This window comes from Scomber japonicus, chromosome 3 (assembly GCF_027409825.1).
Source record: "Scomber japonicus isolate fScoJap1 chromosome 3, fScoJap1.pri, whole genome shotgun sequence".
Classification (NCBI taxonomy): domain Eukaryota; kingdom Metazoa; phylum Chordata; class Actinopteri; order Scombriformes; family Scombridae; genus Scomber; species Scomber japonicus.
Window position 1 is genome coordinate 17,209,106 of NC_070580.1, and position 25,028 is coordinate 17,234,133.

Sequence of the window (25,028 nt, forward strand, 5' to 3'; positions counted from 1 at the left end):
CAGACATCCGTTTCCGCATCTTACACACTCAAATCTCCAGAGCAGCAAATAAATGTTTGGTTTTCACCCGTGATCCACTATAGTGGTATTATTTACCCACATATTGCATTCTTTCTTTCTATAGAGGCAACAATTCAAACATAGTCATCTGAAATGTGTTGAACAATGACATAAAAAATTTGGATCCATTTGATATTATCAACCCCCATATCACTTATCTTTGTTAAACAAATTACTCTGAACTTTCAAATTTTGTCAATGTCTCAATCTCACAGTCGAGCCACCGTTGTGGTCTGAGTATTAGTGTCTTGTGGACTATGATAATTCATGCAAGATTTCTGATCAAAACATGCCATCATGCAAGTCATTTCTATGCATTGAACAAGCACAATTATTTATGTATTTGTTTGGAAATCTTTCTGAGTAAATGTAAGCCCTTGGCCCGAGTTGACCCCATAATAAACAGACCCTTAACCAATTGGTGTGAAAGCCCATGTAAAAAAAGCATTTTGATGTGGGTATAACAAAGATAAAATGAGTACAAGAGTTAGGTGACATGGGCAAAATGTTGAATACTGTTCTTTTTTTTTATCTGTTTGCATTTTTGCTGCTCAAATTAACATTTTCTAGCTTTAATTAAACAAAAGATACTTCCAATGCTCTCTGTCATTTGTGTCTTTCACTCATCAGTCATCCCTCTGTTTGCTCATGTAGGGTGAGAGTGTCATTTTGCACCTCTATACATTTCAGTTCTAGATGACACAGCACCCACTCATTGGCTGCTTTAAGAGGACAAATCCTTCAGCATCGAGCAGCATCCTTGTTTTTCCTTCACAGCACTGTCTTTGCATAGGAACCCAGGCGCTGGATTCCTTTAGGGTTTTTTTTTTTTTCATTCTACCTTGGTGTAGAGTTGTCTTTTCTGTAGACCGGTGATAAGTGAGCAGTCTGCCTTTCAGCAGACACAGACATTTCCTTGTCTGTTTTTCATTCCCTTTTGTTAAGATCAGTAGTCTAGATACAACAGAGTCACACAGTATGCTGATTATGTTTGGTTTGACTGAAGTTCAAGAGTCTTCAAGCTGTAACAGACCAAGCTGCTTCCCTCTGCATCAATATAAGAATGAAGTCTGTAAACAAAATTATTGAATATTATTTTTTTCTGACTTGCAAATGAAATAATCTGTACATCTGTGTGGGTGAGTTTCCTCTCGCTTTGCTTGAAGTTGCATTATTATAATTTTTATTGTTATTACCGTGAATATTATTCCAACGCTCTAACATTTAGATTCCCTGATGTCTTTTTGGTTTCTTCCTTTCTCTTTCCTCCCTCCCTTGCCCTCATTGTTGTCATCCTGTTTCTCCTTGTCAGGTTTGGTAACACTGTCATAAGAGGGCAGGGAGGCAGTTGAGGGAGTGCCCTCCTTCTTTTCCTGTTCCTGATTGTTCCCGCCATTCTCCACTTTGTTATTGGCTGGTTTGCGCTTACAGACAAAACCCCGTCTAGCCAGATAGAAGCGGTAGGCCCTTTGAATGATTCTGGCTGACACATCCTCCTGCTTGCGCCTCAGAGTAGTGGTGATTGGCTCATAAGAGACCTTAGAGGGATTGGCTGCCACAAAACGCTCCTCCATTTGTTGCCTCAACATGTCCAACTCGCCACTGTCACCCAGCACACGCTTGGTGAAAGCAAACAGGATGTCCAGGCAGTGGATGCGGTCACCACTCACCATAGGCATGTCCATGGCGATCAGTTCAATGGTGTTTGGCTTGGGGACTCTGAGTGGGTGTTCAAGTGCATCAGCAAAGTCAGAAAGCTTGGCATAGGTGATGAACTGGGAGGCATCAGGGTCAAACTTCTCCCAAATCTCATAAAAGGTCTCAAAGTCATCCTCACTGAGTGGGTCGGCACTCTCCTCTGTGGCCACACTGAAGTTCTCCAGGATGATGGCGATGTACATGTTGACCACAATTAGGAAAGAAATGATGATGTACATAACAAAGAAGAAGATGCCCACAGAAGGGTTGCCACAGTCTCCTGTGGCGGGGGTGCCAGAATTCTCCAATTGGGGGTCACAGTCTGGAGGATAGTTGAGAATGGGCAGCAACAGGCCGTCCCAGCCAGCCGACGTGGTGATCATAAACAGGATGATCATGCTGTTGCCGAAGGTCTCAAAATTGTACATGTCGTCAATTCCAGCCCCATGTTTCACATAGCCAAAGTTGGACATGCCGAAAATAGAGAAAATGAACATAACCAGGAAAAGTAGGAGGCCAATATTGAACAAGGCAGGAAGTGACATCATCAGGGCAAACAGCAGAGTTCTGATTCCTTTGGCCCCCTTGATGAGACGCAAGATTCTGCCGATACGAGCCAGACGAATCACCCTGAAGAGTGTTGGTGATACAAAGTACTTCTCAATCAGGTCAGCCAGAAACATTCCTGCAGTTAAAAGGGAGCAAGAGACAATATATGTTTGATTAAGATATAGGGAACATTATTGCTGAAACACTGCTTACAGATTAGTTTACTTAAAGCTATAGTATAAGTTTTTTCTTTTCTTTTTAAAGTTGCATTAATGCTCCAAAGCATCTCTAAGGGATTGTCAAAGGCCTCTGTGACTCAGACTCATTGAACAGCCTGGCAGCAGAGATATTCCTTTTAAGTGAGCCTTTCTAACCTATCAGTGAAGGCCAAAGTCAGGGATGGGAGCTCACAGCTTTCAATCAATATTTAAAACATACTGCTGACCAAGTCCTACTCTCGTACCAAGGCTCCAAGCTAACATTAGCTTCAGGGAGATGTTATGGCTAACTCCTAGGTTAGCAAGCTCCTGATACCTGCGATAGTCAAAGAATTCTGTCACTTTCAGACCTCCAAATCAACACGTTGGGTATGCGTGAGGATGCAGGTAGAGGGCTGGGTGAATTGGGAGGGGAGGGAGGAGCAGAGTGTGTTGCTTTCTCCTCTCATGCTACAGAACCTGCATATTGTATCTTTGATACACATTACAGTATCATACCTACAAGTAAGAGCAGCATATTCATAGATTTGCACAAAATTAAGAAAAAAATCAGGAGAACCAAAGAATGCACTATTTTTGTCAACTATTTTTGTGGGGAATATTTTAGTTTTCCATATGTAGTAAAATTGTTCTGATCTGTAGGTTATCCAGAGTAATGGGGTGAAAAATTCAGAAATATACTTGAATACATCAACAAATAATATCTGTTTAATAATTATATTATTCTACGTTTAAGGGTTTTAGCACAAAGTTAACAGTTAACATGTTTTCTTATTGTCAGTACAACATAAACCTTTTATTGCCTTTTGTCTATTTCGGAGCTCTCCAGGTTTAATTTTTCTAATGTAAATGTTTAAAGCTGTTTCCATTCCATTCACTTCTATTGTGACCACAGCAGAAAAATAGAGACGATCTCCTAAAATCAAAACACAATTGCTGGCTCCATACCATTCAAAAAAAGTGACAAAATGTTGTTGTTTTTTCATTTAGATGAACTGACCACCATCTCTGTTTGCTCTTCCCTTCAGCACATTTACAGTATCACTATCTGCCTTTCCAATCAAGCTGCTTCCCACTTCTTCTCTCGTGCATAAATATCACTTTTGAATACTTGCCCACAATTGAAAGGATGACCACAACTACATCAAAGATGTTCCAGCCATTGGTGAAGTAGTAGTGACGCAGTGCAAAGAGCTTCAGTACAAATTCGCAAGTGAAGATCACAATGAAGATGAAGTTGACCCAGTAAAGCACTTCCTCTGTCTCCTTCGACTGATCATCTGTCTCCACCATCATGGTGACCATGTTGAGGCAGATCATGATCATGATGGATATGTCGAACACCTGCTGTGTAACAAAGTCAAACACCATGCCCTGGATGTAGTTCTGAGGAGAAATGAGAGAATGGAAGAAGGGATATTTAGAGTAACTATTCATTTATTGGAATTTGTCATTATAAACCTGTTTAGTGGTACATACAGTATGAGGCATAGAAAACAACATTTACCTGTGGCCTGGGTATTGGTTTCTGTGGCTTCTTCGATCCTAGTTTCTTCATGGCATTGTAGTATTTCTTCTGTTCTTCTGTCATGAAAATATCCTGACCTCCAAAGTAAGGGGATAAAAAGAGTTTGGTTACAATCTGCAGCGATTTAGATGACCTTACCAGTGGTTTAACATAAGGGTTCATTTGAATGTGTTTTGATTGGTGCAATACCAACAAAGCTTCTAAAATATGTGACAGTGTTCAAATTCTGACTTTAAATCCCCTATAAAAAGCTTATTGTCAGAAGGTGAAAGCAAGGAAAATAAATCTTATCTTTTTCTTTTGTTGGTTGAAGTTATCAATGATGACACCAATGAAGAGGTTCAAGGTGAAGAATGAGCCGAAGATGATGAAGATGACAAAGTAGATGTACATGTACAAGTTGTCCTCATAGAGGGGCTGGTCCTCCACCTGTAAAGTGGTAAAAGAGTGAAATACCTGTTAAAAAATACAACTCTACTGCACAATGATCAGAAAGTCACAGTTTGGTATTTAAACGAGCCTACCTTTCTAGAATCTATTGCTGCATACATAATGTCCATCCAGCCTTTAAATGTTGCCTGTAAGTAGGCAAACAGTGTGTGAGAAAATAGGTTAAACTCTTTCCATCAGGAGAGAGAAACAAATGAGAAGTGACAGTAAAGGATTCTCACCACTTGCAGGAGTGCCAGGTATCCTGCACCCACATTGTCAAAATTGATCTTGACGTTTTTCCATCTGACTTCACTATAGTTTGCATTGATGAATGCGAAACACTCCGTTTTGTTGTTGACCACATCGGGGAGGAAGAGTTCCTCAGCCGTCTCATTGTAACAGTAGTAATACTTCCCAGCAAACAGGTTGACACCCATGATACTGAAGATGAGCCAGAAGATGAGACACACCAGCAGCACATTCATGATAGAGGGAATTGCACCCACCAAGGCGTTCACCACAACCTGAAGAGGACAGTGAGGAAACAGAGCCACTGTAACTGAGCAATCATACGCCAACTGCATGAAGATGTTTACATACAAGAACATCAACACACACATACTGTATATAGAAATGCACATTCTCTCTCTCCATTAGAGGCTCTAGCTGTGTTATCTGATTTGTTGGCGCAATATGAAGCCCATTACTATAAAATACTAGGGGGTGTAACAATACAGTCAGCTCATGTTTCCACATGATACATAATATTGTTCATGGACTGATACACTCATGATATTTTCAACAAAGCTGATATGAAAACAAACTGTGACTCTAATTCCTTTTTTATTCTTTTCATCATTTCATTTCAAAAGATTATCTTTTGTTGGTTTTGGTGTAGAATATGAATAATCTTAGGGTCTCCTAAAAAAAGAAAAAAAAACATAAGGCAGCTTTTAACAGGCAGATGTTTACACAAAATTAACTTAAAGGATAAACATATCTAGATAACATAGTACTTAATGTCTAAATTTGGTGGAGGTAACATTTTCCACATGGCACAATTCCCAATTTTAACATCTTAACATCAGATTTCCCGAGTTTGTCAGGCACATTTTTAAGCTTGTCAACATTTTCTTTCAGCAGGTGAATCCCCTGACTGTTCAGTGTTAATTCATTCATTTAGTTGTGCATTCTCACCATTTTCAGCTCCACATTTTTGTACTGCAATATATTGTTACACCCCTATAAAATGCAATTATTCTTTACCTAGATGTCCAAATATTGTAGTCAGGATTGTAGGAGAGTATGAATCATACACAACACTCACCAAGCACTTTATTAGGAACACCTGTGGGATCTAATGCAATTCAGTACAACGGCTCTGCTATAAATTCTTCTTGTATGAAGCTTATACATTTTTTAAAAAGTTTTTGTTGACATTGTCAGAAAGGTGATAATTCAACTTTATTTTTATTATTGAGGTCGTAATGGTTGAAAGGTAGTGTACTGGAGTACATTATAATAAAATGTTCCTAATATTTTGTCCACCCAAATTACAAGAGGGGGGCAAAATGTGTGAACAGTAATACAAGTGTATGACTGCTAGAGTTACACAATATATATAGTTATTGCCAAATGGACATTGGAGTGTGACTCATATAAACTATACTGCACCAAAGCAGTGTGGGCATGTTGGAAGAGATAAAGCGTTTAGCTTCAGGAGGACACCGTATGAATGTGCATTTCAACACAGAGGTGCCATGGTGACAGAAAGCCAAATTATAAACCAAACTATAAAGGCAAACATCAAATCAAAAAGGTTTTCGTATCATTCCAGTGTTTTGCCAGATATTATCATCATAACACAACGCATCCATATAATCAGCTAATATTATTACTGCAAAATGGTAATCACAAAAATCATGGTAATGACATTCATTGAGGAGTGGTGTGCAAGGATGGTGGGGAGGGGGGTATGCAACCAGAAGTTTGTTGATCTTCCAGTGTGACAATGCCAAAGCCAAACTGTGATAAGATCAGATAACAGGACACTTGAGGCAGAGCAACAGTCAGAAGATGCTGAGCCTGGACACTGACCAGATCTTTTTTCTGCCCAGCAACAACCAGAGGCTGATCAAACCCATCACACATTCAATTCATGGTCAGAAGAATCTCTTTACCATTGTAAACAGAAAATACAGTTTTCTTAGGGAAGCTCAGTACAGAGCCCTCAAGGGGTCACACGGTATCAAAATTGTTCACGAGGAAACTGTACACACAGTTAATGTGCACAAATGTCAATTTGTCTATGATATGACAACTGGGGGGCTCTGTAGCTCAGAAGCACTTCAACAAATATCAGTTTGATTGCTCTGATTGCTTAACTTCGGCCCACATTAACCCTGTCCTGTGGTTCAGTTTGAACAGGTTTTGTGTAATGGTTCATACCAACCCCTAGTTGTTGTCTCAGCTGGTACTGAATACCTCAAAGCTGAGTTATTATTAGAATGTGTTGCATCATTCAGTTAAAAATCCCTATGGTCTAGTCTTTCATTAGGCATCGGATAGATTTTCAAGACAATAAAAAAAAGATATTTCTAAAGGATAAATCATTGCAAAAATGTCTAAATTTAGAATATATGAAATGAAACATGATAAATCAAATCAGATGTATTATGACCATCTGAGATGATCTGAATCCATGCAAAAAGCTTCTCACTGATAAAAGGGGTTACTTAAAAAAATGTCTCCTTTAGAAACTTTTTTCAGTTTTCTATGTTTTCATCTCTAGCATGCGTTGATGCTTTTATTTAATCAGCATGCAGAAGGACCAGCTGCCTGGTATCTTAGGTCTTACCCTCATCCCTTCAAAACGTGACAGGGCCCTGAGGGGTCTCAAGGCCCTCAGTGTCCTGAGTGATTTAATCGGGCCTAGATCGGAGTAGCCCAACGCATTAGCTATAAGGCTGACTATTGACACCTACACAGATAGGGACAGAGGGAGAGGGGAAAGACAGAGGCAAAGGAAGAGAGGACCCACATAGTTAGAGGGGATATAGAGAGAAAGGTGGACCCTACATATACTGTAAGGATGGCTGGTTATATACAGATATATATAAATACATATATAGTTTATATATGTGTAAATATATGTATCTATATAACATAAGGTTAAACAGGGGTTAACACAATATACAAAGGTCAATAAATTGTACATGACCCAATTTTTTTTTTGTTATGTGTTTGTTTATTTATGTTTGTGTTTGGTTTAGTTTGGCAAGCCAGTCTAGCGTGAAAACCAGCTTAACAGCACAGTGAGCACACCTGGAAAGAAACTTGTGGTTGACACAGTGAGAGGGAGAGAAGATAAAGAGTCAAACAAAGGGAAAAAATTAGAGGAGAGATGTATTCACAAACACTAAATTAATGTGACACAATAATATACACAGTACACAGTACAGAACAGTACAGTTTCCACACCAGAGAGCATCTCACTTAAAGAGGGGAGAGAAAACACAGAAGGTTGAGGACAACTTTCAAGGGTTAGAAGAGAGAGGATAACCTGTGAAAGTAGGAGTCCCAACACAGCACACAAACCTTACCCTGGACCCTCAAACACCGACCCTCAGTCCCTGTCGACAGCTGCCCAATGTCTCTCTTAATTTAAAGAGAGGCAGAGTTATAGGCACCTGCTGTGAGAAAGAGGGCACGTCAATATTAGGGTAGATATCTGCAGGATTTAAAGTCAGGAGAAGTTATCTTCAAAACACATGAGCCCCTTTAGTACATATTGAGATTTCTGCATATTTTTCTATTGGAGAATAGTGGAGTTTGACAAGCACTTGATCCGACCACATAACATGGAGAACTTGACTCTTCTGTATCATCAGCTATATCCACCTTAAATAAACAGGGGCAATAAGATGTCTTAATTTGTGTTTTAGAAGAGAGGAGCCAAACCACACTGGTAAAAGGTTCATTATTTTATATTCTATGATTTCTCACTTCACTTAGTGACAATTAGAGTGACAGCTTGACTTTTAAAGCCAATACAGATAGGCTGATTGGCCAACATTACTTTTCCATTTACAGCAAGTGGACAAATGCACAGACACATCTTACAATATAATGAAATCCAATGTAACAAGTACTATGCAACAACTATGCAAAACTGTACCTCATATTATCACAGTCCCAATTATGACATATATTGGAGGCCTATTACATTGAAGTGTATGTTCTGTCCAACCCGTTTATGTTCATATATGCACAGCTACTGTATGCAAATTATTTTTTGCAAAGATTCATCAATGATGTCAAACTCTAAAGGATCTGTCTCATTATGCCAGGACAGGCCAATCAGCAGGTAAACCGCTACTGATGACATAGTGACAAACACACACACTATATGTTGGCCCCGCAAGTGGCAGAGCCTAAGAATGGCATCATCATTTAGTCGGGTCCTCTGTCTGTTAGACACCTTGATCAAGAATATCAGATATCTTGATACCTTCAACTGGCCAGACTGTCCTGAATATTAGTATCCAATGGTATGTACAGAAGAAATCCTGTTGATTTTTGTTAAAGCACCTTAAGTTTGATGTAGCAACACCATCTGGTGAAAATTTACCCTTGGCCATTAAAGGTAACAATGGTCCATGAAAGCTATTTGGAAAACTAATGGCCAAATTTGCATAAAAGTTAGCTCTGGATATTCGGGGTCCCCTGAGGATTTATTCAGATGTTTTTATTCCTCTGGTGCTTCTAGCAAGCCAAAGCTGTTCCTTGTACTCAACAAATACAAACCTCTATGGGATAGATGTGGTAATTTACTGGACACATTCACACTCCCCAAAGGGTAAACCATTTCCATTTTGGCTGCCACCATCAACACTGGCAGCCATAATGTCAACAACTCATAGGAAATTGCACAATGTAATTGTTGGATTTTCATGAAAGTTTCTGTATTCACGGAAGTGATGACCTTGTGTTTTTATTCTACAGTGCCCCCTCAGAACAAACTTTGCTTCTTTTTTTTTTGCCCTACTGATCTTTAGTATGTTGTTAATTTAAATGTGTTAGCAACTATGGTCAAGTGTTTGTATTTGTAAAGACAAAAAGACAGGTTCAGACAACCAAGAGGAACAGAACATATATTAGTGGATCCTTATCGTGTGACATAACGTGGCATCATCACATGATAAAGATGTTAATATTGAATCACAGACAGACTTGCTGGTAAGTGAAGGACAATGGAAAATTAGCAGTCAAGGATTAATGGATAACTTACCAACCAATACATGACTTAGCACAACATAAAGACATAAAGCACATCATCAAACACATGTATGTGAAAAAAGAAGAGGATTAGGACGACAAGAAATTCTCATTATTTTAATCTCAGAGGGTGTGTTTGAAATTGTTCACTAATTGTTTAAACTGTATATGGGAAATTGTATGCAAAAAAATCTGACATTTTTTAGGTCATGCATAGTACATGATTGTAAATACTATTTGGTTAGTGGCAGGGCCTATTCATATTTTGCGTTGTACTTTTTGCATAGTGGCTTAATTTCAGTCCACCATATAGTTGGGTACAATAATTTTCACTTGTGAATTTAGACAAACTACAATATAGTGGACAATGCAAAGTCAATTCTTCTTAGAATTCAGTTTTTTCTATGGCCCTATTCCTCTTCAGTGTATGACAATACCACATAATTTATGGACACCATAAGATGAGGACTCTAATATCCTAGAAAAAGCAGTGAGTATGTCTAATCTTGCACTAGGAGGTATGAACATAAAATCCTGCCACTGTGCCCATCAATTAGAACTGCCTTCTCATCTTAATTGATATTCTCTTAGTTTAGGTTAACAGGACCTTAATTCTGTTTTATGTATCACCTCAACTTCAACAGGAAATACATTACATGAAGGGTATAGCCAGACACAATACATAGATGTCACTGACACTTCCCACTTGTGGAGAGATCAATCATTCTGTCAGTCCAAATCGTTTTATGTTTGTTGGTGTAGTTTTTGTAGTTTAGTTTGAGAAATGACACAAATCAGTTCAGAAGCTACGTGGGAAGTGAGTTTTGTTTTCAGCAGATTCTTCACCCCTTCTAGGTCAAGGGTCATTTATTAGACCTTTGCCTGACACATTTTTGGCTATTCTTTGCTACCTGTTATCCCATCACAAAAACAAATGTGAGGCAGCAGCTCTGTCTCTGTTCAGCCATGTTCAGTCCAGCTGTACCTTAAGGAAGCCCCACTTCATACCATGTAATGTATATTGTCATATTTCAAATACAGACAAACCCATCATGCACAAATGACAGAAGAGGACAAACCATATGCGTGCGTCAGTAATTGTCACGTTGGAAAATACTGAATGACTCAGCAGCCCAGAGTTAGACAGAAGCTCTGAAACTGCCAATAGATATTTACTGTGTCAGGGCTACTGTTGTGCTGCTGACAGGGGGCCCAAAATTTCAAGTGGTCCCCTGACAACGTCAGTCCATGACACTGACTTGTTTTTACTAGTACTAGTTTACTAGTATCACATTTCTAAATCAATTTTACTGTCCGAGCTTCTGTGAACTCTTGTGTTTCTACATTAAACCCCTGTGAATGGGTAAAATAAAAATTTAATAAAATCTGGCTCTCAAGCTGTGACCTATAAAACATTTGTTTTGTAAGACATATTATTTTTTAGTGCCTAATTCAAGGTTTAGTTCAACCATGTTTTTGAGACATTTGACCCATTTTGTCAAATTCCTCAATATGTGGATATAGACAAAAAGCTATACACATTTACCCAATAGACCATTTTGCTCCAGAAATCCATGCTGATACTGTTAAAGTTATTATTTTATTATATAGCCTTCCGATTCATATACCTTGAGTAACATCTCTAAGAAGAATAATGTCATCACTAAGAGTTTCTTGAGTCAAACTGAAACATAATTGACAAAGCAACTTAAATTACCTCTAGTTTCTCACTCATAAAAATGCTAACGTACAGACCGCCTTAATGGTTAAGTTGACCAATGAACCTCTTAAACCCTCATTATATTTCTTTGACACCACAATCTTAAAATAAATTAAAATAAATTACACTGCTGCACTTAAAGTACACAACAAATTAGTATGCAAATATACTTACATCCACAATAAAGAAGTCTAACCAACACCAAGCATTAGTGAAGTACTTGACAAAGCCATAGGCCACCCATTTCAGCAACATCTCCAGGATGAAGATATAGGTGAAAACCCGATCGGCATACTCCAGAATGATGCGGACTGTCTTCCTCTGCTCAATGTACACATCCTCAAAGGCCTAAAGAGCAGCAGAGAAGCATCACATCATATCATTATTTTTGTTTAATGTTTGATTTCTATAAAACTGATAACAATAGCAAGGAATCTTTACCAAATAATATCATCATCTATACAAGGCGTTTTTGAATGTAACTGAAAAGTGGGACATATACAGATCGTTTTTACTGTTGTAAATCATCGTTATAAGCAGCTTATATGTTGTTTACCTTGAGAAAATTTGTTTTTTTTTAGATTTTTCACCAAACTAGACTGATCATTCCCTGAGCTCTAGTCTCCATTGCCTGTGTCTGTTCTTCACGGGTGTTTTGATTCGGGCACAGGCCTCCCCCCTCCAGAAAGCTGCAAACCTAAGCTGGATTCTGCCAGTTGAAAGGTTGGTGCATTACAGCACTTTGCTGTCCATTAGCAACAATCATGTCAAGAGACAGTTGTAGAACTAAAACAGGAGATGATCTTGCTTCTTCACATCCATAAAGGGAAATACCATTCACTTTCTTTAACTAGGTAAATGCCATTATTATTATTATTCTTATCTCTTGTGTTTCTTATGATAGTTTAAACATATTGTGGCTCTGTTTTGATAAGAGCTTCAAAATCATAATTACAAGTACTACTAGGGGCATAAGTGTCATGTTTATGATAGAGTTAAAAAGTGCTTGTGCATGTGTGCTCTTACCAGGGCTCCACTGCTGAGTAAGATCATAAAGATGATGAGGGTTTCAAACCAGTTGTGTTCTACAATCAAGTAGCACGTCTTTCTCAGGAACCACCAGTGCTTCCCCCAGCCGTGCGTGATAGGAACATCACAGCATTTGTATTTGGCCACACATTCTGTATGACAAATAAATACACACCTGCTGGTATCCACCAAAGACACATATAGATGATAGTACCAATGGGCACAATGTAATATGTTTCACACTGCTTTTATTACATGATATGCGGTCTTAATATTATTTTTATCCTGTTCATTGTGATAATGAACCACAAATAATGAACACATAATGAACACCACCTACCATCTGTCCAGCAGGCGTCTGGGTCAATGTACTCCTCCACTACCTCCACCACTGCCACCTCCTCCACGTCAGGCTTGATGTCTATTGTGCTGCCCTCAGACGAACTGGTGTCATCCAGCTAGGACAAACAAAGGACCAAAGAGATCGAGTCAACCTCTGAATTATTCTCTGAATATTATGTGCTCAGCAGGAAGATGCTGAAAGCATATGGATAGGGCACAGTGCCAATACCGCCATTACATTAATGCCCCTTTGGGTTCATGTGCATGACATGATTTATTGCTAAAGGTATACATGTTGCAGTCATGTAGTGTAGCTAGTTCACTGCCACTGACTACCCTGCAGAGTTATTAACAGATATTCACAATGTAGTTATTGAACTTGACCAGTGACTGATTGCACCTGTACCGATGGCCACTGCTACACGTGCATAAATATTGATTATTCAGGGATAAAGGATTCATTCATTTGTGATGAAAGAATTAAACCAAGGTTTTATGCTTTTACAAGCCCAGTAAAAACAAAAAGTCAGTTTAATAAATGTATTAATTTATATATTATTTTGGATGAATAAATGTAAGAGCTGAATAAATATTTAATTGCTGTAAGATGTAGTGAAGATGAATACGGCATCTCACATTTGTAGACATTAAACACAAAGCTGCTGCTTTAGTGAAGTTCACCTGTACCAATAAATCATGTCATATCTTAACAATGAGTCAAGGTGAGGCAGGACAAATTAGTGAATCACTAGCATAACGGTAGCCTCATTGCAATGAAGTACACACACACTCACGCACATGCAGACACAGACACTTCAATTCAATTCACTAGCGAATGATACTGCACTTAATAATCTTAAGTCGTCAGCAAAGGACTGCAATTGCGCTCTATTTCCTCTCCCTCTCTTTTCTCTTGCTCAGCCAGAAGAATCCCTCTGTTTCTGATTGGCTGTGAGCAGCTCTGTCTGTGTCTGCTCCCTGCAGTGTAGCCCAAAGCTGGCTGTGGTGCAGGGAAGATTTGTTGTGTGGTTGGTTGAGGGAGCCCAGTGGAATATGAACCTGGTACAGGTACAGTAGTGACGCTGCTGCTTTATCTCCTTTCTTCCAACTAAAAACCAGGTCAAGGTGACCCATGCATCACACTTCTCTACCCGTTTGGTTCTGCCGTACCCTTCTCCCACATTCATACTATATAGTAGACAGTATGTTTCTCTGTCTGTCGTCACAACTGCCTTTGTCAGCACTCAGGCTCTGTGTTGCAGCTCTCGTGTCTAAATGGATGTTCTGAAATGTCAGGTGAACTAAATGTCTTCAGAGTGGCAGCTCAGGCCAGTTCTGCTTAATGGATTAAAGGACGCCAGATGGGTGCACACAAACAAATACACATTAACACACATGCATTCTCTCCTAACATACATGAGTACATGATTAAGTCACCTTTTTGGCAAACATTATTATACTGTAGAACTAGTGTTGATGATGTTCAAATAGGATTTATGCTGGTTTAGTGTAGATGTTTATCTCCAATAAACAGTGTCCATAATAATAGCTCAACTATAAAATCTTCCTCCATCGAGCAATAATTAATAATTTACCTAGTCATCAAAGTCTTAAGCAAGAACCTCAGCACTGCCATCTCTCTGTTAATGTCTTTCATCCATGCTCACACTCTTACCAGTCCTTCCTACTCACATCTTTACTGTTCTCCACATCTGATTCACTGCTGAAGTCTTCCGTATTAAGGTTTTCAAAGTCTGATTCTCCAACAGCAATAGGAACGCAGACAGTGAGGTTGGGGTTGTGGATGAAGGACATGTAGTCCTCATCAATCACGTACTTTCCCACACTGCTCCCAATACCACTGGTGGTGCCATTGCCATTTTTAGCATAGTCCACTTCACGGTTAATGTCCACTGTGTGGTTTGCAATGCATTCGAGCTTCTCCTTGTACATTTCATCCAGAGGTTTTTGTTCATCTTCTTCAGGCTGCATGTGACAAAATAGTGTAAAGAAAAAGTGCTATTAGAGAACAAGAATGTGTTCAAATAATTTAACAAAAAGAATTTCTCAATAATGTAAATTATTGATTACATGGTACCTTTTTGAGCACTGTGGCTACAAAGACCCGCATGTTGACTTTAAACCAGGCAATGCCTAGCTTAATGCGGGCAACTGCAAGCTGGAGGTTGTTGGGCTCACCATCGTCATCTGTGGCAGCAAGATTGTCTGCACTGAATGAGCTCAGCAGCAAGGCCAGAAACAGGTTCAACACCTAAAAAAGAAACATCAAAAAAGCTGTAACCCATGCACTCACAGTAAATGGATAAATAGCACCTACACTATGTAATCTTTGTCTTTTCTTACCACCAAGTTTCCAATGACCATGACCATCATGAAGACAGTGAGGCACATGGTCTGTCCTGCTACCTCCATACAGTCCCACATGGTCTCAATCCACTCCCCACACAACACTCTGAACACAATCAGGAAGGAGTGGAAGAAGTCGTGCATGTGCCAGCGGGGCAGCTCACAGTCCGCTGCAATCTTACACACACAGTCCTTGTAGCTTTTGCCAAACAGCTGCATGCCCACAACGGCAAAGATGAAGACGATGATGGCCAGCACCAGGGTCAGATTACCCAGAGCTCCCACTGAGTTACCGATGATCTTGATCAGCATGTTCAGGGTGGGCCATGATTTGGCCAGTTTGAACACTCTTAACTACATGGGAGACAGGAAAGAGGATTATCCCACAGTAATTCACATGTGGGCAGTAGAATTGACTCTTGTATTTAATTTAATTCTAAAGGCTATGTGAAGCAAACATATTGACTGCCAACATGTGATTGCTGTTTGGTCTGGTACAGGAACATAATATATACATCAAGAGAGATTATTAAATAAACATTATGTTTCTAGGACACTGTCTGCTCTGAAAATGTGACCTGTTAAAACATGGTGACAGTCTCTCTTCTCGTCTACTTACCAATCGGAATGACCTGAGCACCGACAGACCTTCCACATCAGCCAGCCCCAACTCAACTAAACTCAGAGTCACTATGAAACCATCAAAGCAGTTCCAGCCCTCCTGGAAGTAGTAGTATGGATCCATGGCGATCAGTTTGGCAAACATCTCTCCAGCAAAAATGCCGGTGAAAACCTATAGACACAGAATATCACATGAAAATTATTGTAACTAGAGATCCCTTGATATAGTAAAATGATTTCTTTACTGTGACATACTGTGGTGAAAACAAGGTAAGGAGGAAGGACAGACTTAACAGTGAGTAATTAATCTGTGAAATGAATCAAGCTGTGAAAGTATGTGATTGATTTATTGGTTAGACTTACTTTGTTATGCTTACTATTATAGCATGAAATTACCCTTGAAGACACACACTGCTTTCAAGGAAGGAAACAATAACAGATGAAGGCAGTTTTATTACCATAAACTGTGACATTACAAAATCTTACTTAAAAATCTGACTAAAATATTATATTATTATGAGATAATAAAGAATAATATAATATACAATAATTATGGGGCCAACTACCTAACTGGGCTAACTTAAAACCAGTTAGATTTCAAATCCTTTCCCCGTTCCAGAGGCCTTAAGGGAAAATTGAGTGCTGGATGAAAAAACTGTGTTGCTAGCATTTTGTTTGAAGTAGAGCTAGTTAAAATAGGCATTTTCTCAAGAGTGAGGACTCTCCTGACAGGGCAAGGTCATAGAGCAATGGCACAGTAGCCCAGCAGACCTTGTACAGAGCTGTAGTAGTCTAAAGCGTTCCTATACTTTCTACCTAACAGCTAATCATGTGCCCAGTCAGTGCTGTAGAGAACGACCAATGATTCATACTGCACCATCCATCACACCACGCTAATTTCTCTTACTTCAGTTCCTGTTTCGCCCCTGACAGCATGCCAATCCCTCTGACCTCATTTCCTGTCTCAGTACTGACACTGTGCCAATACTGCTGCCCTCAGACTGTGCGATGGTGATATCTGACAGTAAAAGCAGAGCACTGACAAATCAAAATGTCTGCTGTACATTTGTACTCTGCCAAATCAGTCCTGGACAGATCAGTCGAGTAAAGTAAAGTTGAGTAAAGTTGAGGTAAATGGGATACGGTGGAAGCTGGAGAATGACCTGAGTCGGGGTGATGAGAGTTTGGGGAGCAGGCTTTCTACATTAAAATGGACCTAAATCTTTAATGAGACCCCATCAAAGTCCTATATACAGTGTGTGTATACTTAAGTGTGCATACCAAATGATATATTGATGCATTGGTTTGAGGTTATGTAGGTGGGGCAAAATGAACGTGCAATGCTTCTGTAACTCCTGAGAGGGATAATGAGGTTGATGCAGGCAAAAAAAGTTACAGACAAATGGCAGCGGTGCAAGAACGGACAAAAGAAGAGCTGCAGCTTCTCACCAAGTTGCCAACAGCCAGGACTCCCTCAAATTGTTCAGTCATGGGGTAGTGCTCCATGGCCATGAAGAGGGTGTTGAGGACAATACAGATGGTGATGGCCAGGTCAACAAATGGGTCCATGACAATCAAATAGACTATGTGCTTGATCTTCAACCAGTAGGGAAAGCACTCCCAGATAAGGAAGGTGTTAGCGAACTTGTACCAACAGGGAGGACACTTTCTCTGAGACTCCTCCAACTCTGCAGGAAGAGAAGAAAGAAGGTAACAAAAAAGGGTGAGAAGAACAGTTAAGAAACAAAAAGTCACACAAGTAAAATATATTCTACTACTTTCTTGTGTGTACCACAAACTCCTGGTGAGCAAGAGTCACAGTTCTGGTGCAATCTGTATGTGGACGTCCTGTCTGCATAAGGAAAATGTTGATTTGAGGTCAGGTTAAAATCAAATGCAACTCCTACAACTTGCTAATTTTTGTGACTTTTGTGAGTTTTTCTGCATCAGCTGACATTTTGTTGAGTCAGCTGATGTGGTCGAGCCTACCAACCTACTTGTGCTATTTACATCCAGATCTAAAGCAGACAGTTTGCATATTTATACAACAAGGACATATATCTAAATTAGAACTTTAATGGCACAGGATTGAACTATTTTGAAAAGGAAAAAGGAAACATGTCACTGTCTGTACCCTCTAGCAGTGTGTTGGTGACTACGCTCATCTGACTGTTGGCACGATCCTTTCCTTTGAAGGAGGAGTTGAGCTGATCCACAGATACCATGAGAGAGCCAGAGTGCTTCTTCTTGATCTCCACATCTGTAGTCTGTACTCAGAGAACGACACAATGTCAGTAAGAGATAGTGCTCGCATGAATGCATACTCATAAACAAGCATACATTAAAACTAATATTCTGAAGCTATCTGGACAATAAATGCCCATAAGATATCTTATGAAATGAATGCAGCTATTCACATCAAATCATAAAATCTTTTTTACAATGTGCGATTCCCCCAAAATACCTGACTTGTTCTATGTAAGCATTTCCTGCAATACATCACACAAATACATACTGTAAATTCTCAAATAGTTGCATTAATTTACCTTCAGAACCAAGTCTTCATTTAAAACTAAATACTATTAGATACAGGCCTTTATTTTTAATTCACCTTTTTACTACTAGTACTAGTACTAGCTTTTATTTGAGAATTTATAGCACACTTTCTAAACCCTTCATCATGTACTATGCATAACATTTAAACAACCCCAAGTAAGCAACATTAAATTGCGTGCAATTGCATGCATGTGGAGACATCATCGGTTGCTACACCATGCTAGATTTGAAGAGAGGTCAAAAGATAAAAGCATGTAGATTGGTTGAGAATAAAAGATGGGGTCTACCATGCTAGCTAGAATGAAAAGATTATAGAAAAAAGTTTCAGATTCATTTTTGCACCACCCACTTGCTCAGGATATAGAGGATAAATGAGGATAAATGAGAACGAGTGATTGAGAGGAGAGGAAGGAGAGGAAAGAGAAGAGGGGCAGAGAGAAATAGAGGGGAGATAACAGCAGAGATAGAAGACTGTATGGGCCCGAACATGGACAGCCCCTGAAATGAGAGATGAAGATTTAAGGACAGGTTTTAAGGACAGGTTTTTTTCTTGTAAAATGTTTTGATAGTCTTGTTTTTTTTAAAGAATTAATGTAACTGTAATGGAGTGAGCTTGGTGAAAGAATTCATGGGGCTGATACTATGTTATTGTCAGATTATCAATTACATGATAATCATGACGCTTGTAAGGCTATGAGTTATGGCTGGTTAGTGCCTTGTAGAGCTGTTAGAAAAAGGAACAGAAAAGGGGCATTAGACCGGGCTGTAAATGTAAGTGGCAATATAAGATGAAATAAAGATAGAATCAAGATATTTCGAGATCGGAAGAGGAAAAGGGAGCTATTTAGTTTAGGGAAAGAGGAACAAGTGCCAAGGGGAGGAGGTAGTGAAGGAGAAGCTGCAGAGACTGGGGCCACCACCATCATGCCTATACTGTATTGGTGTCCCATGGACGTCCTTACACTGTCATCAGTGGCTGCCTTATCTATTTTCACCTCAGGCAGAAGCCGTCTGCCGGGCCCAGGGCCGATGAGAGACACCACGCCATTGCAGTCCACCGTGCTGTTCCTCTTCCCTCCAGAGTGGGGTGCCAGCGGGTGGATGCGTGACGAGCCTTGGCTGTAGCCACTGTAGCTGTTGCGGCGGTAAGGGATAAACAGGGAGCCCCGGCGGTCTTCGCTCTCCTCCACTGTACTGTGTTCATCGTCTGCAAACTCGTTCTCTGAGCCCATGTCCTTGGAACGGCCTTTGAAGCTGAAGATGCTGCTGCGGCTGTTGTGGCGTGACATGAAGGGGGAGCCTGGGATGCTGAGTAGTGACTGAAGAAGGAGAGGCAGACGCAGAGAGGGAGAGGGAGTTGAGGAGTTATTAAAAACAGCAGGAGTTCCCTGATGTACAGATAGAAGGACAAGGTGAAGAGGGCAAGTGGGGCAAAGATTATACAATAATAGAAATTAGGTATCGCAGGAAAATGGGAAAATATGTTAAATAAAAGGCACACAACTTGACAATACAAGTTTCATGTTTTCTAGCAACACCAGACATTACTGGCTTGTATCTAACAAGCAGATACCAAGAGCCATGTGTTTATCACAAAATGAGCCAATTTATGTTTAGAGAAGACTTAAATCAATGATAAAGACTACTGAAGAGTTTTCTTGTAAATATGCTCATTCAGTGTTACAACATAAGAACTGCATCATTTTAGTGTACTGTAAAATAAGAATGTAATTATATAAAATTATATTTCTAGTGATTTTATAAATGTACTGTTTCTTTCTTGCAATTCATGCAGTTTTTGAGAGAGAAATAAGTTCACAAGAAATCACGATTATACATGTGTGTGTGTGTGTGTGTGTGGGGGGGGGGGGGGGGGGGTCACACAAAATAAACTGACCCATATGACAAATGATTGAGATTTTATTCTTCTCTTTAAGCTTTAGTATTCTAGCATATTGGTAACTCATATATGAGGAACATAATTGCAGCAAATGCATGCTTTGGGGATGTTTTGATCTGGACCACAGCCAGTTGTTTTGTTCTATCCTCTAAGCAACATTACTGTGTGTCCTTTTTGGTAAGGTAGAGAGAGGCACAGCATTCACAGTATTTATTATACAAAGTAACATAAAAGATTAGCAACATACAAAAAAACTCCTGCTGCTGTTTGGATACCAAAGAAAGAGAGCTTCAAGAGGAAATACCACTTCTCAATGCTGTAGAGTGCTGGACCCAAGATTTTCATGAGCATCGTGCTCACAGGGCGCTGCATCTTCTTCACTATATATAGAATAGGTTCAATGATGCATTGGCCCAGAAGGATGGTATCTTAGGTAAGCCAGGATGACTGGAGCATACAGGGAAAGCTAGAAAGAACAAGGCAACCTGTCTGTGCTGTGGCTTACAAGTTGATACCACATGAGTTTGGCCAGTTCACACTTACAAAACATCATGCCCCCCCCTCCCGCATAACCAGAAACCTCACCGCTGACTACAACTTCCACTTCAAGTCTCCTCTAGAGTTACATCACTCTGGTACAAGATCAAGGTAACATCTTGCTTTTTCTGGCGATGAACATGCAGTGTCCTCAGAGTCCAAACCAAGCTCTAGACAAGGGTGATGATTCACTCTGGCGTGCTTCAGCATCACAGGCACTGTGTTTCCAACCATCCCACAGAAACCAGTGAAAAGCTGGTGGACACAACATCCATCTGATCAACCTGCACTGAGCTGAAGGACAAAGTTCAAAGCATGGCAGTCCCAACATGAAATTCTGCCTAAAATCTGTGGTCACTGCTGGTGTACAAAGTACCTGTCTCAACCACTAAGGTCTTGGAGAGGAAGGTGAGCACTTGGCTCCAAAGATGGCAGGTGCTACAATTCAAATCCCTTAAAAAGGAATTAATGGTGGCAAGGACCAGAGTACTGCTGTTGCACCAGTAGTTGACAGACCTGAAGGTGATGAAAGCTGGCATTGAGTTACAGACTGGGCGAATTTGGCGACCTGATACAGTCCTTCAGAGTCTTTTCTCTTAGTGTTGCCACAGCCAGCATGTCCTGAAAGACATTTCCAAAGCACTGGTAGCAGGACACTAATGCTATGGTGTTTAAGTTCATTATCTGAGCCCAGTGGTGGCTCTAGCTTGAATGACGCCCTGGGCGAGACCCCCCTTGAGACCCCACCCAGGAATTTTATTTAATATATTTATTATATATTATTTATTATATGTCCACAAGGACATCTAAAAAATATATGTTAAATATAAAAAATTTAACAAGATCTGTGGAAAAAAAACAATATAATATTGCACAAATCCTTCATCAGAACAATGGAAAAACACACTTAAGAGAATCCAGTTATTACACTATTGCCCTTAGAACAGGATACACACTATTTAAAGCGCACAATCACCACCTCCAACATTGCCACAAGACAACGAACACTATTCTGCACAAAGAAAAGCAGAAAGCAACAATAATAATATAATACAAATAAAATACACAATAAATATTCTTAATAGCACAAATCCTTCTTACACAAATGGGAAAACACACTGAAGAGAATCTAATTATTACACTATTGCACTTAGAACAGCAAACACACTGTTTAAATGGCACAAGACTAAACCATTTCACCTTGGAGGTGCACAGATTCATTTGGTATTACCAATTTTTTAGCCATTTTACACAACCCAGAAAAAAAAATGTGCATGAACTATAGGCCTGTATTTATAATATGAAATGTGCGTTATTTGGAAGAAAGTCGAGGTGTGATTGACTTTAGCCCACTATTGACTTGACGTGCAAATAATAGAAAACAGCTTTGCTTTACAACTTTACCTGGTTCATGATCGATGTCTTCCTCCCCAGCCGACTTCCTGGGAAACGAATGGTGCTTTTCTTGCTGCCATCATCTGACTCAGACTTAACAACCTTCTCGCTGTCTCCCTTCTCTTTCTCCTGCTCTTTCTGCCGCCATTTCTTCTTGCGGTTGCGACGCTCCTTGGCACTCTTGGAGCTCAACTTGGAGACCTCAGAGGAGCTACGGGACAAGTGGCCCCCTCCTTCATCCTCTAAATTAGCCTCTGACACAGTGCCTGCAGTTGTCACATTGGCAGCAGCCTGGGAAGAAAAAAAAAGACACATGATAACTATAAACTATGAAAAATGGGTAAAGGCATGTGTGTCAGAGAGAGGGAGTGACACTCACCTGTGTCTCCTCCTGCTGCCTCTTTAGCTGCTCCAGCATGGCTTTGAATTCAGCCTCTTTCTGCTCCGCCTCCTCAATAGTGGCCTGGTTCTGCTCCTCATAAGCCATGGCCACCACAGCCAAGATGAGATTCACCAGGTAGAAGGAGCCCACAAAGATGACCAGCACAAAGAAGATCATGTAGGTCTTCCCTGCAGCACGCAGAGTCTGACACAACAAGAACAAATGTGAGATTTAGTCTGATCTGAACACTGATTGTGTTTTTAAACAGACGTACAATCCATAAGGTGTAAATAAAATGTGTCTTACTAAAAGAATTGTATTATGCATGAGTTTTTTTCTGCAGTATGTTCTTATTCTGTTGTGTCAGCAATACTGGTGCTTTTATATATCCGGTTCATGGCTTTCTCCAGTAAAACATACACACACTAAAACAGTGAATGGCCCACTTGCCAAATGAAGTGAAAAGTCCGACCAATACTTTTTGAGGTTGGTAGTTTAAAAATTGTGTCCAATGTCCCATACTGATTATGATATCTTACAGTCAATTGCATGTCAGTACTCAAACCTAGTTTGGTATTTTTGTAATGTATTTATTGGTGCAGCTCTGGAATCTGTTATTGCTGTGGCAGTGCATGCATGGAAGAGCATAAAATAAATATTTAACAGATAACTGTGCACTTTATAGCTTTTCATTTGTATTTGTATTTGTGTCCATAAGAGCAACATAAAGTGAGATAACTAAACAAGGCAGAGTTGTCATACTATTTAAGGTAGATAATCTGACTCTTCTATAGGTTATTTAGCAAAAAATATTTTTCAATAAGTTTTTTAACACAAATGCATTTCATACTTAAGAAATGTGTTTCTACCTGCATTTAAAAAAAAATTAGTGACTAGTCACACACTCCTAGCTACAGTATTTATGATCAGCTGTCCTTCATTTTCCCTTTACATAGAGGGCAAATGAACTGAGGGGGAGAGCTGCTGAGAGGCACCTTTTGCTGATTCATTCAGGTATTAGGATAATGATGTATATATTTTTTATGACGACAGGAGGACAAAATCATCAGTACTGCTTAGGGGGTGTTTTACTTCTCTGGATAGTTGCGGACTGTGGAGGCTTTAATATAGGTCTCTAAAACAGGTGTAAGAAGGGTCAAAGACTGCATCTATCAATCATACTGTGATAAAATATGCACTTTGCTCTTTTGCTTCCTCTTGAGATTTATGATTCAATTTAACACTAAGGAGTGGATGCAGAAAAAAAGGAAAACACTGCTCTACCAGCATGTAGAGATTCTCCCAGAAGTCTTGGGTCATGAGTCGGAAGAGGGTGAGGAAAGCCCATCCAAAGCTGTCAAAGCTGGTGTAACCATAGTTGGGGTTCCTTCCAGCTTTCATACATGTAAAGCCCTCTGGACATCGACTGAAAGAAATGCACACAAATTTGAAATCTGTCATTTAATACATGACTGAAATGTGTATTTTGGCATCAAAACATTTGGGTACTGCAAAAAATATTTATCTTAAAAATATTTTGTTCCTGAATAATGGTGGCCTCAATAATTACTCATTTATTTCAAAGGTTGCTTCTTTTTTTCACAATTATGTATGTGATAAAGTTTGCTAAAACTACCATGGACATGAAGTTCCAACAACACAAGTGGTGCAATGTACGGGGCTGTCAGCTGGTGAGATGCAGGAAGAACGAGTCAACCCAAGGTTCCCAATTATCTATATACAGTAAATGTGCCAAAAGTTGGATAAGTGTTCCTATAAAAGCCCACCACTCATGTTAAATGATGTTGACATGCAGCAATTGACGACAAAGCTGTGATGTCATAAATTTACTTGGCCCCATGACATTTTACACCTTTCTTTAGCTATGACCTGGCTTACCTTTAAGTTGCCTTTCAATCCTGCCCTAAAACAAGCAAAGAGCAGATACTCAGTGGCTTAACCCTGTCTCATATCTACATTGTATCTGCTCAGGCTAAACTACAGTGGCTGGTCTAACCGGCTTGATAGACAACTTCATCTGAATGCTATGCTCCGCTCAGATGTCCAACAACCATTAACATCCCAACTGGTATGATAAACTTTTCTTGAATAATGTTGCTCTCAATGAACAGTGTTTCATTGAGTTGAGTCGACGACACATAGAAGTTTTATTCACTTTTGCTAACAATATTGCCACCTAACAGCAACTACAACCAGCTAACACCAAGTCAAGCTAGCCAACATGTTACTATTACTGTCACCTACCTAACCCACTAAGCAACAGCCAACCAATCACGTTTAACTACCTCAGAACCTACTCACACCATAAACTATACACCAAGTTAGATTGATGGGTATTGATGGGTCAAGTGGCCGGCAGGAAGAGAGAGTGGCTCCAGTTTGATAATGACGGACTT

The 25,028-nt window shown here is 39.7% G+C and overlaps 1 protein-coding gene across 1 annotated transcript in view; it reads right to left on the reverse strand.

Moving 5' to 3' along the window:
• Positions 1–1,060: 1,060 nt before the first annotated feature.
• Positions 1,061–25,028, reverse strand: part of scn8ab (sodium channel, voltage gated, type VIII, alpha subunit b) — a 49,306-nt gene continuing 25,338 nt past the window's right edge. Inside the window, exons 9-29 of the mRNA XM_053315699.1 lie at positions 23,896–24,037; positions 22,609–22,815; positions 22,239–22,520; positions 19,360–19,716; positions 17,976–18,108; positions 17,291–17,529; positions 15,840–16,013; positions 15,218–15,574; positions 14,952–15,125; positions 14,546–14,839; positions 12,852–12,969; positions 12,509–12,663; positions 11,657–11,830; positions 7,343–7,465; positions 4,725–5,009; positions 4,578–4,631; positions 4,345–4,482; positions 4,033–4,137; positions 3,641–3,911; positions 1,257–2,443; positions 1,061–1,130 (exon numbers count right to left, since the gene is read on the reverse strand). Of these exons, the coding sequence (XP_053171674.1) occupies positions 1,278–2,443; positions 3,641–3,911; positions 4,033–4,137; positions 4,345–4,482; positions 4,578–4,631; positions 4,725–5,009; positions 7,343–7,465; positions 11,657–11,830; positions 12,509–12,663; positions 12,852–12,969; positions 14,546–14,839; positions 14,952–15,125; positions 15,218–15,574; positions 15,840–16,013; positions 17,291–17,529; positions 17,976–18,108; positions 19,360–19,716; positions 22,239–22,520; positions 22,609–22,815; positions 23,896–24,037 (4,948 nt within the window). The 3' untranslated portion in view covers positions 1,061–1,130; positions 1,257–1,277. The remainder of the gene's footprint in view (positions 1,131–1,256; positions 2,444–3,640; positions 3,912–4,032; positions 4,138–4,344; positions 4,483–4,577; positions 4,632–4,724; positions 5,010–7,342; positions 7,466–11,656; positions 11,831–12,508; positions 12,664–12,851; positions 12,970–14,545; positions 14,840–14,951; positions 15,126–15,217; positions 15,575–15,839; positions 16,014–17,290; positions 17,530–17,975; positions 18,109–19,359; positions 19,717–22,238; positions 22,521–22,608; positions 22,816–23,895; positions 24,038–25,028) is intronic.